Source organism: Podarcis tiliguerta (assembly GCF_965153285.1).
Source record: "Podarcis tiliguerta genome assembly, chromosome: 6".
Classification (NCBI taxonomy): Eukaryota; Metazoa; Chordata; class Lepidosauria; order Squamata; family Lacertidae; genus Podarcis; species Podarcis tiliguerta.
The window spans coordinates 15,338,132-15,352,228 of NC_139539.1; the positions used below are offsets into that span (position 1 = coordinate 15,338,132).

A 14,097-nucleotide genomic window follows, 5' to 3' on the forward strand; every position below is an offset into this window, starting at 1 on the left:
ACAATGTCCATTTTCGGTATTCTGCTGCCCATCCCCCATAAGACGCAAAAACACTCTTCCTCTTCCCGCCCCCCCCAACCCACTTCCAGTTAAACACCATTCAATACTTTCTATCCAGAATATTTTTATTATATGGATTATCCTATACAATGCCTTTTGGGTAACAGGAAGACATTTACAAGTGAAGTGGGATATAGGTTTTTTTTATGACTTCCATTCTTCTTCTTCTCTCCCTCCCTCCCTCTCTTTCTCTCTCTCTCTCTCTCTCTCTCTCTCTCTCACACACACACACACACACACACACAACAAACACACTCCTTTTGAATGGATACCAAGTACACAAAGTTATTGCTTTGTCAATACACACCTCAGATCGGATACAAATTCTACAGTGGCAAGAATTCAGGATTTTCATTTTTATTTTTTTTGTAAAAAGTCACTTTTAAATACCCAGCATAAACAGACCTGTGTAGCAGTGTATTTGAGCTTACCCATTACCTTTTTTGGGGAGGAAAGGCGGGGGGGATTTTAAATTTTGAAGCCCATTTATAAAAAAAAGTATTAAAATGTTCACCATTATTTACAAGACCCATTAAATTACACATAAATAAATATATACATTCCAACACACTGTTTTCCCTTATACACATAAAAACCTCCCTGGATATATTTATATATATTTATATATATTCATATATATATATATAACTTTTTGGCCTATATAGGCAAAAAAATTAAAAAAAATGTGCCTATTCTTTCAAGTTTTTTTCCTATTTTAAAAACACAAGACCTGATGACATATATAAAGCTGCAGTATCCTGGCATTTAAAAAACAGAAGCAAGTTTATTTTGCATTCTTTTTAGCTTGAACTAGTTTTTCCTTGTGTAAGAAGAACTGCTACAGTACGCTTTACTGCAGGGATGGGAAGCCTGTGGTCTCCCAGGCACTGTTGGACTTCAAGTCCCATCATCCCCAGCCATGCCAGCTGAGGATGATGGGAACTGTAGTCCAGCAAGATCTGAGCAGCTGAAGGTTCCGCTTCCCCACTTTAGTGCTTGCTGCTCTGTGTTCATTTGAGTCCAGCAGAAACTTAGTCTGCATTAGAATAACTTCCAGGATTTGTGCCTAGAAGTCTGAATCACTCTCAAAAAGCCCCCAAGAGGTTGCAAGGTGATGCAAGGTGTTCAAATAACCATCAGACAATTTGTTTCACTTTATACCAAGTTCAACTTCCCTTTGGATAAAAAATTCCATTACATCTACAGTCCTGGGTGCCTTGTCAAGGCTTCAGATACCCTGGGGTTAATACTGAGCTATGTTGTTGCTGGTTTCCAAAGATTTCCAGAACCTGGGAAATCCTGCTTATAACCCATTCTTCTCTTCTTATTCTCTGGCACAGCCATGAGAAGGAAACTGGAAGCATTTGCCTTCTGTTTAACACTAACCTTAGTTTATTGTGACCGCTCAGAATGATAAACAATGATTTGTGTGTAAACATGTGATTTATTGAAGCAACCCGGGTCGGCGTGGGGTTTATAGTCCTGGATTGTTATTATCAAACCATAGCTTGCACCCAATCTTGATGCCTTTCAGACATTTTGGATTACAACTCCCATAATCCCTTACCATGGGCTGATGAAAGCTGCAGTCCACAGTTAGAGAGCATCAACTGGGGCAGATTAATTTACACTAATGATGGTTTGTCCTTTTTTAACATACGGATAAACTATACTTGGTGTCAGGCAGGAAGCAAACGCTTCCTATCTCATCCTTGCAACTGCAAAGAGGGAGGTTCTCGATTCCAGGGCTTCAGGTAACATTAAAAAACCACGGTTTAGTGTTCCATCTGAACGCTGCTATCAGGATGTACGCAATGAAAAAGAGCATCTTATTCAAAGTTTTGAGAAACAGCACTAAACAGACTTCCATACAAGGAGAAAAAAAATAGCACCACTTTGTACTGTTTAAAAGTTTTTTCTTTCTTTTAAAAAATGAAATTAAAAGCTTGTACTCATGTTTATCTTCGGTTCCCTGGTCCCACAATGAATGGATAACAGCAGCTTTAAAGAAAGGAGAGAAAGAGAGACACATGTATCTCACAGAGGAGCCTGAAAAGGATGCTTAAAAAACGAAAAACACGCCCCGAAGCAAGTTGTAACAAGATTATCTACATGCCCTCTAGGCAAGACGATCTTAAAGTCTGTGTGCGAGAAACAGTATACAAAAGTCTGGCTTCTTCCTCTTTCTCACTCACTTCCGGTGCTTGTCCATTTTCTCAATGCTTTTATTGGTTTCCGCAGGGCTCTGGTCACCGGCGTTCATGTACGTTTTGTCTGCTATTTTGAGCGCTTCGTTCAGGTAGTTCTGGACGGACGTCATGGCAGCACAGATCGCAGCGCTCCCGAAGCCATGGGTGATTAGGCTGAAGTGAGTCAAGCAGCCCTGGATGCCAGGGTCTAAGATGGGGCTCGGCCTCGCATTGCCAAGAGGGGTGCGGTCCTGAGTGAGGAGTTCAGTGAATTCTTTGCAGATCTGCCTGCAAGAGACAACACATGGAATTAACTTTCAACAAAACCATCGGCCGCCACAGTTAAAAAGGGGACACGGCTTGCCGAATCAGAAAGAGTGGGCAGGTGTGTAGGTGGGTGTGCCTAATCACTTCCCCATGTATACTAAAACACAGAAATATATTTTAAGCTACCTTTCTGTTTCTCAAACTTGGGCCTCCAGCTGTTGGTGGACTACAATTCCCATCATCTCTGCTAGCTGGAGATGATGGGAGTTGTAGTCCAACAACAGCTGGAGACCCCCGCCCCCACGAGTGAGGAACACTGAGCTAACTGAAAAATGAAGAACACAGCTGCCATTTCCTTTGTCACAAACGTCAGCTGTTTGAACAGCTCAGATCAGTGTTTGTTATCCTCAGAGCAACCCTACAAGGTAGGCTGAACAAAAGCAGTTATCTTATACCGAATCAGACTGTTCTTCTGTGTAGCAAAGCTCAGAAGCTGGTAGGGCAAAGGAGGTGGTAAAAGAGACAGAAGGGAGCGAAGGGAGGCTGATCTTTCCCACCAGCTACCCCTTCAGCACACTAAGAGCACCACCAAGGAAGGGAGCAAAGCAACCCCAGTAGAGTGCAAGTGCGGGAGGAGCCTTTTGGAGGAGGGTCCCATTGTACTGAAGGACTATCTTTCTCAACAGGACACCAAGTTTCTATGCAACTGCTGCCTTCACACACACACACCCTTTCTTGGGCAAGGGGTTTGAGATCCACGGGGATCCCATGTTAGTCAGCATGCATATGGAATCACTAGGAGATGGCCTCTGAGGATTGGGAGTGCAATAGCTCACAGGTGACACCCAACTCTATCGCTCCATGCCATCTGAATCAGAAGAAGATGTGCAAGTCCTGGACCAGTGCCTGTAGGCAGTGATGGGCTGGATGCAAGCCAACAACTGAAGCTGAATCATGATTAGATGGAGCTGCTGTGGGTAAGTGGCTCATGGGTACAGAAATTAGTGAGATGGCCTGTCCTGGATAAGGCAACACTCCCCAAAGGAGGAGCTGCATAGATTAGAGGAGTAAACTCCTAAGCTACCTGTGAACTGCCCTGCAGATGAAGGGTAGTATACAAACTTAATAAATTAAAATTTTAAAATTTCTCTGAAAGCACAGGTGGCTTAGGAAAGGGCCTCAGCTCAGGGGCAGAGTGCATTTTAAAAGGTCCCGGGTAAAACCCTCGGATTCTCCAGAAAGGTCTGGGGAAAACTGTTCTCCCAAACAATAATAAACTAATGGTCTGACTTGGTGTATAAGAAGTTGCTATGCTCCGTGACGAACACTTCCTGGGCTTGGACAGTCAGGCATCAGTGAACCAACCTCTTAGCTGGGCTACTACAATGCACTGTGTGGCTGCCCTTGAATACAGTCCACAGGGTGAAGCTAGTGCAGAATGCTGCTGCCAGGGTGTTAGTTGGGCAGCAAGAAAAGATTGTATTACCCCAATTCTTATAACTTGGCACAAGCACCCACATAGCCACCAGGCTCAATTCCGGAGGGTGGTACTAGTGTACCAGGCCCTGAGTACTGGAAGGAAAACCTTCCCTTCCGTATGATCTTCTGCCTAGACCTGCTTTATTTAATCTGCTTTTAAGGTACAGTTGCATGACAATTTCCACAGCTTTGGTTTTGCAGAAGCTATGGAAGGCAACAGAACAGAGACAGTGAATTTAGCTAGCTAGCTCTCACTGGAGAAATATGGTTGAAGTTTAAATACCTGCAAATTCCAAACCATTCACCAAGTTTGCATGATGTAAGTGGAAATGTGTTGCTGGATGCACCTAAAATGCTTTTGGATGTTTCACATCTTAAAACCCCCCCAGGGATCACTGTATTACTAGGATTTGATGAATCTGTGCTCCAAAAGGCACGTGGTGCCTTTTGATCTTGCAAGCATTCGCCAAGACATATTAAAGCTAAAAGGTCCTTATTTCCTCCTATTGACATTTTAAGCACCATTTAAAAATAAAAAGCGTTTTCATCCAGCCCCAAATGCAGCTACATACGTAATGCTCTACTTTGGAAAGCTGTCGTCCTGAAACAATAGCCTACGTGTGATGCATTCTGGAGCCTTCAGATTTCTTCTTAAAATCCTTTCTCCATTCAAAGAGAATTTCACCACTGGATTCAGTAAAAATCGGGCTGCCCTCCAAACCTCAAAATGCTCTAAGCAGACACCATGGTACCCAAACCAGATTTTGGCACAAATCACCATAAAACTCTATTGTATCAGGAACTAGCTATGCAATCCTGAGGTCCATCCAACATTTTTTAAAACACAAAATAGCTACAGCCTCCTAGAGAAGTCCACTATTCCATTAAAAACACACACACAAAAAAAAACTTAGGACAAAACAAATGTGCAGAAACAAAAAGCGAAAGGTTGGTTTAAGAATACTCAAAATAAAAATATTTGGTAGATTTAGACATCAGACGAAATTCACCTCAAACATTTTCTTTTAGTACCCTTCAATCTGCGAGTGTCACCCCAAAAATTGAAGTCTTTTAAATAACTATTGTCTTGAGCTGAATGGTGATTTTGCATGGATGCAAAACACACCCATTTGCACAAGGCAAGTCCCACCAATTTTCCATCATTCTCCACCGAAGCCCTCCTACCACCACCACCACCGACCAAGCCACAGCCCTAGCTGTCCTGAAGAGGTCTTCCCAAACCTTGAGGAGCAGCTTGTTCTTGGACTAGAGAGGGTGGGTGATCAGCAAAAACCAAACACAGAAGCACCTATGGATGCTGTGCATGACTTTCAGTTGGGGAGGGAGGAGAGATGAATCATGCAATTAACTCCACCACTCTAATTTGAACTAAAGCATTCACTTTGGTGAGTTTGAACCCAACTTTGCTGAACTTCGGAAGGAGCACAGGAAACAGGCTGATATGGAGTCAGAGCCTTGCCCAGTCTCAATGAGTAAATTGCCTACAAGCAGGGATGAGGAACCTGCTGCTTGACTACAACTCCCATCATCAGTAGCCACTGGCCATGCTGGCCGAGACTGATGGGAGCTGGAGTCCAAGAACATCTGGAGCACCACAGAGGGTCAACGGAGATCAACTGAAAGCATTTTGCAATGAGTCTTTTTCTACCCTCCCTGGAGCTGCCAGGAAGTGAACAGCCCCCCCCCCCCCAAGAAACTTTGCATGTCAAAAAGCGTAAGAATTCCGACAATTTGCTCTATTACTATGAAAATCACCCCGATATTCTGTAGCATTGCTTAAGACAGTATCAGGCAAACATATACATTCAACATCGTCAGGAACCTAAGCTTGCTTTAATTTTTAAAAAATGCACTGATGTGGGAGGGGACCCATCTGTGGACACTAGGCAGAGGGCCCTTGAACTTGGAACCAGCCCTTGTAGGAGCCTATAGGCTGTGGACAAGGAAAGTTTCAGGTAATTGTTCAGCTCCCATCAGCTTCATCCAGCATGACCCATCCAGCAATATCAGGAAGCCTTGCCTTAAAGCAAGCCTCAACAACTGCCACCATCCCCTAAATCAGGCATAGGCAAACTCCAGCCCTCCAGATGTTTGGGACTACAATTCCCATCATCCCTGACCACTGGTCCTATTAGCTAGGGATGACGGGAATTGTAGTCCCAAACATCTTGAGGGCCAGATTTTTGCCTATGCCTGCCCTAAATCTTTTAACATGCAGATCACAGTCCTCCTTTACGTAGTACTAAGGGTTACGATACAAATGCTAAAATACAAATTGGTCGTCCAGGATGCTCATGTTCAAAAAGAGAATACCTACTTTGCAGCCAGCAGCATGTTCTTCCTGTTAGCCATCTCATTACGCCCCAGATGCGGCCGAGTTAAGTATTCAGCCACAGCTTTGGAAGGAAACTCAGTTTCACAGACGTAGCCAAAATCCCGGGCAAGATGTACAGCTTCGCCTGGAAAAGATGAAAAAAGAACCACAAAAATAAAGCTGTGATTATTATCATCCTCTTCTTATTCATTTTATTAATTACTCACCCTTCACCCCAAGGTCCCAGGGTGAGTTACATTAGATATTAAGTTAATATCTAATATTAGTTTAATACCTCCCCTCCAAAAAAACAAAAGCAGTTTGCAGCACAAATTTTCCATAATACACTGTTTTCATGATATGCCCTACTTAAGACCATAAAGTCCAAGTTAATTTTCCAGCAGGCTCATAATTTACGTTAAGTGCCACTCGATTTCAAAATCTGTCTAGAAGAAACCTGAGCAATTCTGCCTTGATATCCAAAGGCTCCAATAAGGGTTTATTTGTTCTTAGTCTAAACCAGTGACTGGCAGAATTCTGTCACAGGATAATCCTTGAGGGTGGCCTGTCAGGGGCTGCGTGCAGACAGGGGACCAAGCTGGTGGAACCAGTGGCCAGAGTCCACAATATGGGTGCGGTGTCCTCCATTTCTCCTTGCTGCCCAAGGAAAATTAGGCCAAGGCCTCACAAACCTCACCCCCTTGTTCTAGCTAGCCTTTTGGTTTGTTCTAGGGTGCGGATCAGCTAGTCTAGGGGTGGGAAAACTTTTTCACCATCAAGGACTAGAATCTCTGGGGCGAAATGAGTAATACATCGGGAGCTACAGGCTGGCACAGCCAGGCCCAAGAGTGGACAGGGCCTGTCTCTTTGTGAGCGCACCAACTTATTCCCCTCCACACACAAAAACACACGATGCTGAAGAGAAAGTGATTTTCAGCTGGGAACAAGAGAAGGTCCACACCATCTTGAAGCAATCTACCATTTGGACTACAGTTCCCATCACTCTCACCCAGTCTCTGATCCCTGATGGGAGCTTCTGTCCCAAACATCTGGAATGAACCAGGTTGACAAAAGCTATGCTAACTGGGTTGCAGGCTGACCTAATGAGGGTTTCAGCAGTAGCATTGTCACCGTATAAATATGTGGAAGTAAGGCGGCGTGAGTCTTCACATACCATACCCTCCAACACAACGTGGCCCAAATCCGGGACACCATCTTCCAGGTCCAAAATCCTGCACAAGTCACGTGAAACACGCGAGATCACAGGCTAGGAAAAAGCATTTTCTTCGGGTATAGCGCCAAAAACACATAGCGCCTTGCAAGATCATGGACCCCTCCCCCCACAAAAACCAACTTTTTTGGGGGGGAGATCTTTTCCTGAAATCGTGCAAGAGACCAAGGTGCCCCAAACGGCTGCCATGCTCTCGTGGGGAATAAAAAAAGATGGCCTGGTTTTCCCACGGCATACATGTTATGCTAACGATGGGTCCAGACCCCAAAAAGGGTGGAGACTTATTGAGCTACTCTATTGATCAAACAAAGCTCTCTTGAAAAACAAGTTTCAGCAAGAAACCCTTTTTGGACATTTGTCTGTACAGAAACATCCTCTTCGGACTGGAGCTCTAGGGATTTTGTTTAGGATTGAGGCAGAGTTTCTTGCATCATCCTACGTCCCCGCCCCACCCCCACCCCAATAATTAGCCAAATTCTACCTTCTCATCCTGTAATTGGGCCTCTGTTCCCAGACTGTTTTTGGAAGATGTCAAAAGAGATTGCAAAATATTACTTCACAATTAAGTAGCTTGGATGAACACAAAATTCCGAGCCGCTTAGATATTTGTAAAGCCGCACAGCGACAGAAGCTACCACGGCTGGCTTACAAGTTCAGCGCATCCCCTCCCTTACGGTTGGTGCAGCTTGAACCAAAAAGACACTCATCCAAAACTTGAGGACAACTCCCATCAAAACAACGAGCAAAGCAACTATTCATTTTAATGGATCCGGATTCCACCCAGACAATCCAGTTAAACAAAAGATGTGGGATGCAAAGCATATTTCACCCATTTGAATTCAATCGACCCGGCATTCCGGTGATGGAACACATTTGCTCAGAAAATACAGGATGGTTTGCCTATGTTGCAATAAATGTGATGAATGTGCACCAAGTGATCTCTTGCAAGTGTTGAGTGAACCATCATAGATTAGCTGCTACAGGCAGGTGGTGCATCATCTCAGACATGCTCGTTTTCAATGGACGCCATTCATACATTCATTTTCCATTCATCAGAGTTAAACATCCATGCACATGTGAGCTAGCTCAGCCCCCCCCCCCCGAGTTATTTCAGTTAATTATTTCAAATGGGTGTACACCATGTGCTTAAAGACATGGAATTGCAAATCCATCAAATCCAAAATTTGGAATCTGTGGCCCTGCAGATGATGTTGAGACTCAAACCAGCCCGAAACAAAATGGCAATCAGTCATGGATGGTGGGAATTGTAGTACCAACAAGTTATCCCTTCCTCCTTCATTAAATCTTTTGCTTTAAACACACATTCTATTTGTAGAAAACCTAAAAAGAACCCATGGCTGCAAACCCAAAGATTATTTATCCCAAAGAAACCATGGCTTTAATAAAGCATTGCTCTCACTTAGTAAACCACCGCATGTGCTTTCTGTCTGCTACACTCTCGCCTTAAACTCCACCGCCAAGTAAAAAATAATAATAATTCTTTTGGAAACAGTTTTCTCTGATCTGAAGGTTATTGGAGGCTGATGGAGCTTTGATTATGGGTGAGCTATTGCTCTTTCAAAACACTGGATTCTACTGGGAACTCTCCACCACTGAACCACTGCTGTCTCGGGGACATTCCTAAGCTAGTTATCAGAATGAACATTCTCATTCCGGATTCTTAAAACTCTTTTTAGACACTTTCTTAATTTATGGATTAATTTCAACTAGATCTGGTCCCCTTAAAGCTTTGTATCAAACTCCTTAATCAAAAGTTATGCAGTGGGGCAAGAATTCACCAAACTGTCTGGTGAGACACACACTAATGTGCCTCTGGAAATGAATTAGTTAAATGATGAGAGGTTCCTAGGATTCCACTAGAGAGGCTAACCGATTTGCTCTCCTGCTTACACCACATCCACAGCTCTTGCAGAAAAGCAACGATGGAGCACACTCTGCCTTCCCCTCCTAGAAATGAATTTATTTGGCCAACGGTAAAAGTATGGATCGGGACATAATCTGGGGGTGAGGGAGAAGAAAAAGGAACAAAGGAGACTATGCACACATCGGCTATCCAGATCTTTTGAGAATCACTGGCATAAAAATTTCTATGAATAAAAACTTGGGATTGTTAATTACTCAAGCACAGATCAGCTGCTTGTTCACACACAGATGAGTCACAAGGAGGGAGTTACAGCAGCTCAGTTTCCAGTTTAGAGTCTGCGCAGGCTCAGATAAACGTTAACCCCCACAAACACACGCAGCCTACATCCTGCATTACATCAATGGCCCCACCCCCAATTTAATGCTTGTGAAATTGCACCCCCACACTTATATCTCTCTCTCTTTCTCCCTCCTAATGATTTTGGAGCACTGGGCTTCAACGGGTATGGGGGGCGCAAGTCTCAACAGCAACACTGACACACCATGCGGTAGTGGTAAAAAACAAAACAAAAATTCAAGTTAAACACTCTTAGGGTAGAACCAGATCCAAACCATATATCTAAAGTACATCCGGCGCATATTTATAGAGCACACTCCTGGGAACTGTAATTAGTTAAGAGTTTTAGGGACGCGGGTGGCACTGTGGGTTAAACCACAGAGCCTAGGACTTGCCGATCAGAAGGTCGGCGGTTCGAATCCCCGCAACAGGGTGAGCTCCCATTGCTCGGTCCTTGCTCCTGCTAACCTAGCAGTTCGAAAGCACATCAAAGTGCAAGTAGATAAATAGGTACCGCTCCAGCGGGAAGGTAAACGGTGTTTCCGTGCGCTGCTCTGGTTCGCCAGAAGCGGCTTAGTCATGCTGGCCACATGACCCGGAAGCTGTACGCCGGCTCCCTTGGCCAATAAAGCGAGATGAGCGCCGCAACCCCAAAGTTGGTCACGACTGGACCTAATGGTCAGGGGTCCCTTTACCTTTACTGGGGATTTTGGCTCTGCAAATGGGGAAATTCACCATTCCCAGGAGTTTTTAAAGGCGTGCTGGATGTACTTTAAATGCATGGTGTGTGTCTGCCCTTCATCCTCCAAATCATTTTGGACCACAACTCCTATCAGCCCCAGCCAGGGATTGCAGTCCAGAAACAACTGGAGAGAATCATGTTGGCAGCGGCTGAAGCAGAAAGTCCAGATATGAATATTTGGGCTAAAGTCTGAAAATGGAACAACACAGCTTTAGAGGACATGCTCATCCAAGTCACCTCGTTTGTCCTTTACCCAGAAAGGCTCTTTTTAAAAAAATAAATAATTAAGACTGACCTTCCACCAACGATGTCAACAAAGTCACATTTGCAGCTTTCCTTCTGCCAGCTGGAAGGTTGAGGCCAATTTTGTCCAGCTTCTCCCTTAGAGATCGGCCACCATTTTTAGATTTGGCTCTGCAAATAGCAGGGAGAAAGAGGTGGACAATGTTTTATTTAGCCGCACACCCCCGATAGAGGCCACATTTCAAAGCAATTGAGAAATGCCAAATTACTGACATTCAGTGCAGTTCTGTTGTGTTGCGCGGGGGTGGGGGCGAGAGGAATCGAGGGCGGGGGGGTCAGAATGGAAAAACAAGCTTTGACCTACTTTTTAATGCTCCATCACATAAACATCAGAAAGCAAGATCAAAAAGAAAGGAAGCGGGGGGAGAGAGAGAATACGCTTTGCCTTTGCATTCACACTATCAAAGATCATTACACTTATGGCAGGCGTAATGAAAATTGTACCTTTTACAAGCATGGAGCATCAAGTTGAGCATTTGTTGCGGCACAAGCATAGATATATATTAACCAAGATTGCAATCCCAGCCCAGGCCTTCGAAATCAGGAGTCCATTTGAGAAGGAGGAATATTGGGGAGGGTGGGTCTGAGCTGGATTCACCAGCACCCCCCTTTGGTGTTTCAAACCACATGCTTTTGATTATTCCTCAAGGACGCCAATAGCTCTGGTTCTTCTTAGAAAGTAACCACAACAGATGCTCTTAAAACACTCTGTGTGTGTGCTTTAACCTATCCAAGAACCTTGCTCAGAAGATCTCTCCTCTCTCTATCCAAGTTAGAATTCTCCATGGGTGCAGTTAGAGGTCGTTTTTAGCCCTAGACTTCATGATCTTGGGCGAGGGAGGGTCCAGTCTTTAGATAACAATACGTGTTAGTTCAAAATGCAGTTAGCCAGGCATAGGCAAACTCGGCCCTCCAGATGTTTTGAGACTACAACTCCCATCATCCCTAGCTAACAGGACCAGTGGTCAGAGATGATGGGAATTGTAGTCTCAAAACATCTGGAGGGCCGAGTTTGCCTATGCCTGCAGTAAGCCAACCCCAACTGCCTTGGAGACCCCCTTGCTTGTTCCGCAGAGCAGGAGCCCTGGACATCTTTCCAACAAAGTTCCCCCTGGGGTTGCCAACTTATTGATCTGTCTCTGTAGCTGTGCCTTTAACAGCAGCTCTGTGCACAGACATTAGCAGGGAGCATGGCTCTGCTTCAGAAAGCTTCACCCGCCGGGTGTTGCACCTCTGACTTGCTATTAAAGACACATGGGTGTGGGCATGTATCTATGTTTGTGAGAAGTTTGTCCAGTTGGCATCCTTAACAGCAAACTGGAAATTGTACCCTTGGGTTGAAAGGTGGGAGAGGAATGGGCCGATTATTAATTTATGTGAACGCCATTTAAACACTGTGATACACAGGCAGCCGAGTGAGTAAGAAAACCTGAAAATAATGGGTGCAAGATTCTCTTTTTGTAGACTGAGAAGCAACGTGTCATATTAACAGGAAAAAGAGAACTTGTTTCTAGACTTGTTATAGCACTTTTCATTTCTGGAAATGCAAGGGGTGCTAAAGAGAAAGAAGAGCGTGAACACAGAGCTTGGAAATAAACCGCATTAGGATGCAGCGTTTGGGTTTCACTCTCTCTCCCTGCGCAAAATTGTTGAGACACAAAAATGGTATTTACATGCCGTTTGGTGGTATGAGAAGCTCTAGTCACTGGAATAGTTTTGACGGGGCTGGGGGGGGAGGAGAGAAGAGGGGGGTGGAAATCACAGCCTCCTACCTTCGAAGAACCCCTCCCAGCAACGAAGCGTTGAGACATTCTGGAGGAGAGAGCCTTCTCTGAACCTCTGCTACTGTCACTTTGTATTTAGACGTCGAGCTGAGAAGAGAAAGCCGCCCAGGAACAGAGCAGAATACTTCGTTGGGGTTGATCACGACGCCGATAAGTCCATCCTTCTGGCAAGGGAGACCTAATGCATTGTTTTTCGTTAATGAAATAGGACCTAGGGGAACCAAGATATACAGGGGGGGAAAGAGGATGGTGTGTTTTTCATCCCCACTTTTGGGTTTTCCTTTAGGGAAGTCTAAATCACTTAACATTTAATAGATCTATTAGACGTCATAAATCCACTGTACTTTATTAACCCATTAAGATGCATTTCCCAATGGGGTTCTCATGAAGAACAGCTGAAACTTGTAACTGCAAACTATACAGTAAGAAAGTGAAAAATGTAGAAGACCATCCACATTTGATGCACTCCTACTAAGATTATTTAATGATAAAAGAGTAATACATACATATATATATGCATGCTTAACTGCTTTTCCAGTTTGCAGCAATGCAGCCTATTTTTCTCTGGCAGAAATGCTCGGTTTTATTGTTGCTATAAAATGCAAGCTTCATTTAACTAAAGGAAGTTTCCTTTTTTCTGAAACCTGAAATGGCATTGGGGGGCTGCATGCCCTACTCGACAGGGGAAAATCCTCTGTCTGAACAGCTGTTCCGTCTTTAACAACAAAGAACCGTAAGGTGGGAGAACATCAGCCTTGAATCTGCCCCTCACCTGGATAGCAGATTGAGCAAGCATAAAGGGCACTGTATCTCCCACTATCAAGAGTTCATTGCATTTAACTTACAGTAATAATTTTTCATATCTACATTTGCATATTTCATGCAAATCTACATCCTCTTTTTTAGTTATGCATTCCCTGCTTTTTTGCGTGGGGAGGGGGGATTTGTAAACAGCCGCCATAAATGCACAGTTGCATTGCAGGAATTGTAGTAAAGTAAGCAAGTCAGTAGAACTTATCTTACGTGTGCCTGAGAAACAGTCCTGTTTTGCCAAATCAAAGGCCGGTGTCCCCTCCCCCCCTCCCCCCCCCCCCATAATATATGGACCAGGAAACGGTTTAACAATCAGGCCCAATATTATTTATCAAAAGAGGAAGATTCTCAAGCGGCATGAAGCTGACAGCAAAAAATAAATTAAAAAATACTTCTGCTGTGAGCTAATTCTCAGATCAGCACAGTTTACAGCAAAAAAACATTTCTGCTTTTTCTCAGTCACATTTTTCCTTTCCAAGTCACCCTGAGGTTTTTCAGGAAAAACTCTCCTTTGATTATTATTTTTAAACAAAGTAAAAGGGGAGGAAGGGACAGAGAACAAGATTCAAGGAGTTCATCTACCCTGGTATCCACCACATCAGTCCGTCCCCCCCCCCCAAAAAAAATGCCACCAATGAAAACTTTTCACTGTGGATAAATCCTAAAGCCCATG

At 44.1% G+C, this 14,097-nt stretch overlaps 1 protein-coding gene across 4 annotated transcripts in view; it reads right to left on the minus strand.

Moving 5' to 3' along the window:
* Positions 1–401: 401 nt before the first annotated feature.
* Positions 402–14,097, minus strand: part of TFAP2C (transcription factor AP-2 gamma) — a 32,276-nt gene continuing 18,580 nt past the window's right edge. For 3 of the 4 annotated variants that reach the window (XM_083447000.1, XM_083446999.1, XM_083447001.1), the window contains exons 4-7: positions 12,600–12,822; positions 10,820–10,938; positions 6,334–6,475; positions 402–2,537 (exon numbers count right to left, since the gene is read on the minus strand). In XM_083447000.1, coding sequence (XP_083303126.1) covers positions 2,252–2,537; positions 6,334–6,475; positions 10,820–10,938; positions 12,600–12,822 — 770 coding nt within the window. In that variant the 3' untranslated portion in view covers positions 402–2,251. The remainder of the gene's footprint in view (positions 2,538–6,333; positions 6,476–10,819; positions 10,939–12,599; positions 12,823–14,097) is intronic. The other variant, XM_083447002.1, reaches the window with a different exon arrangement.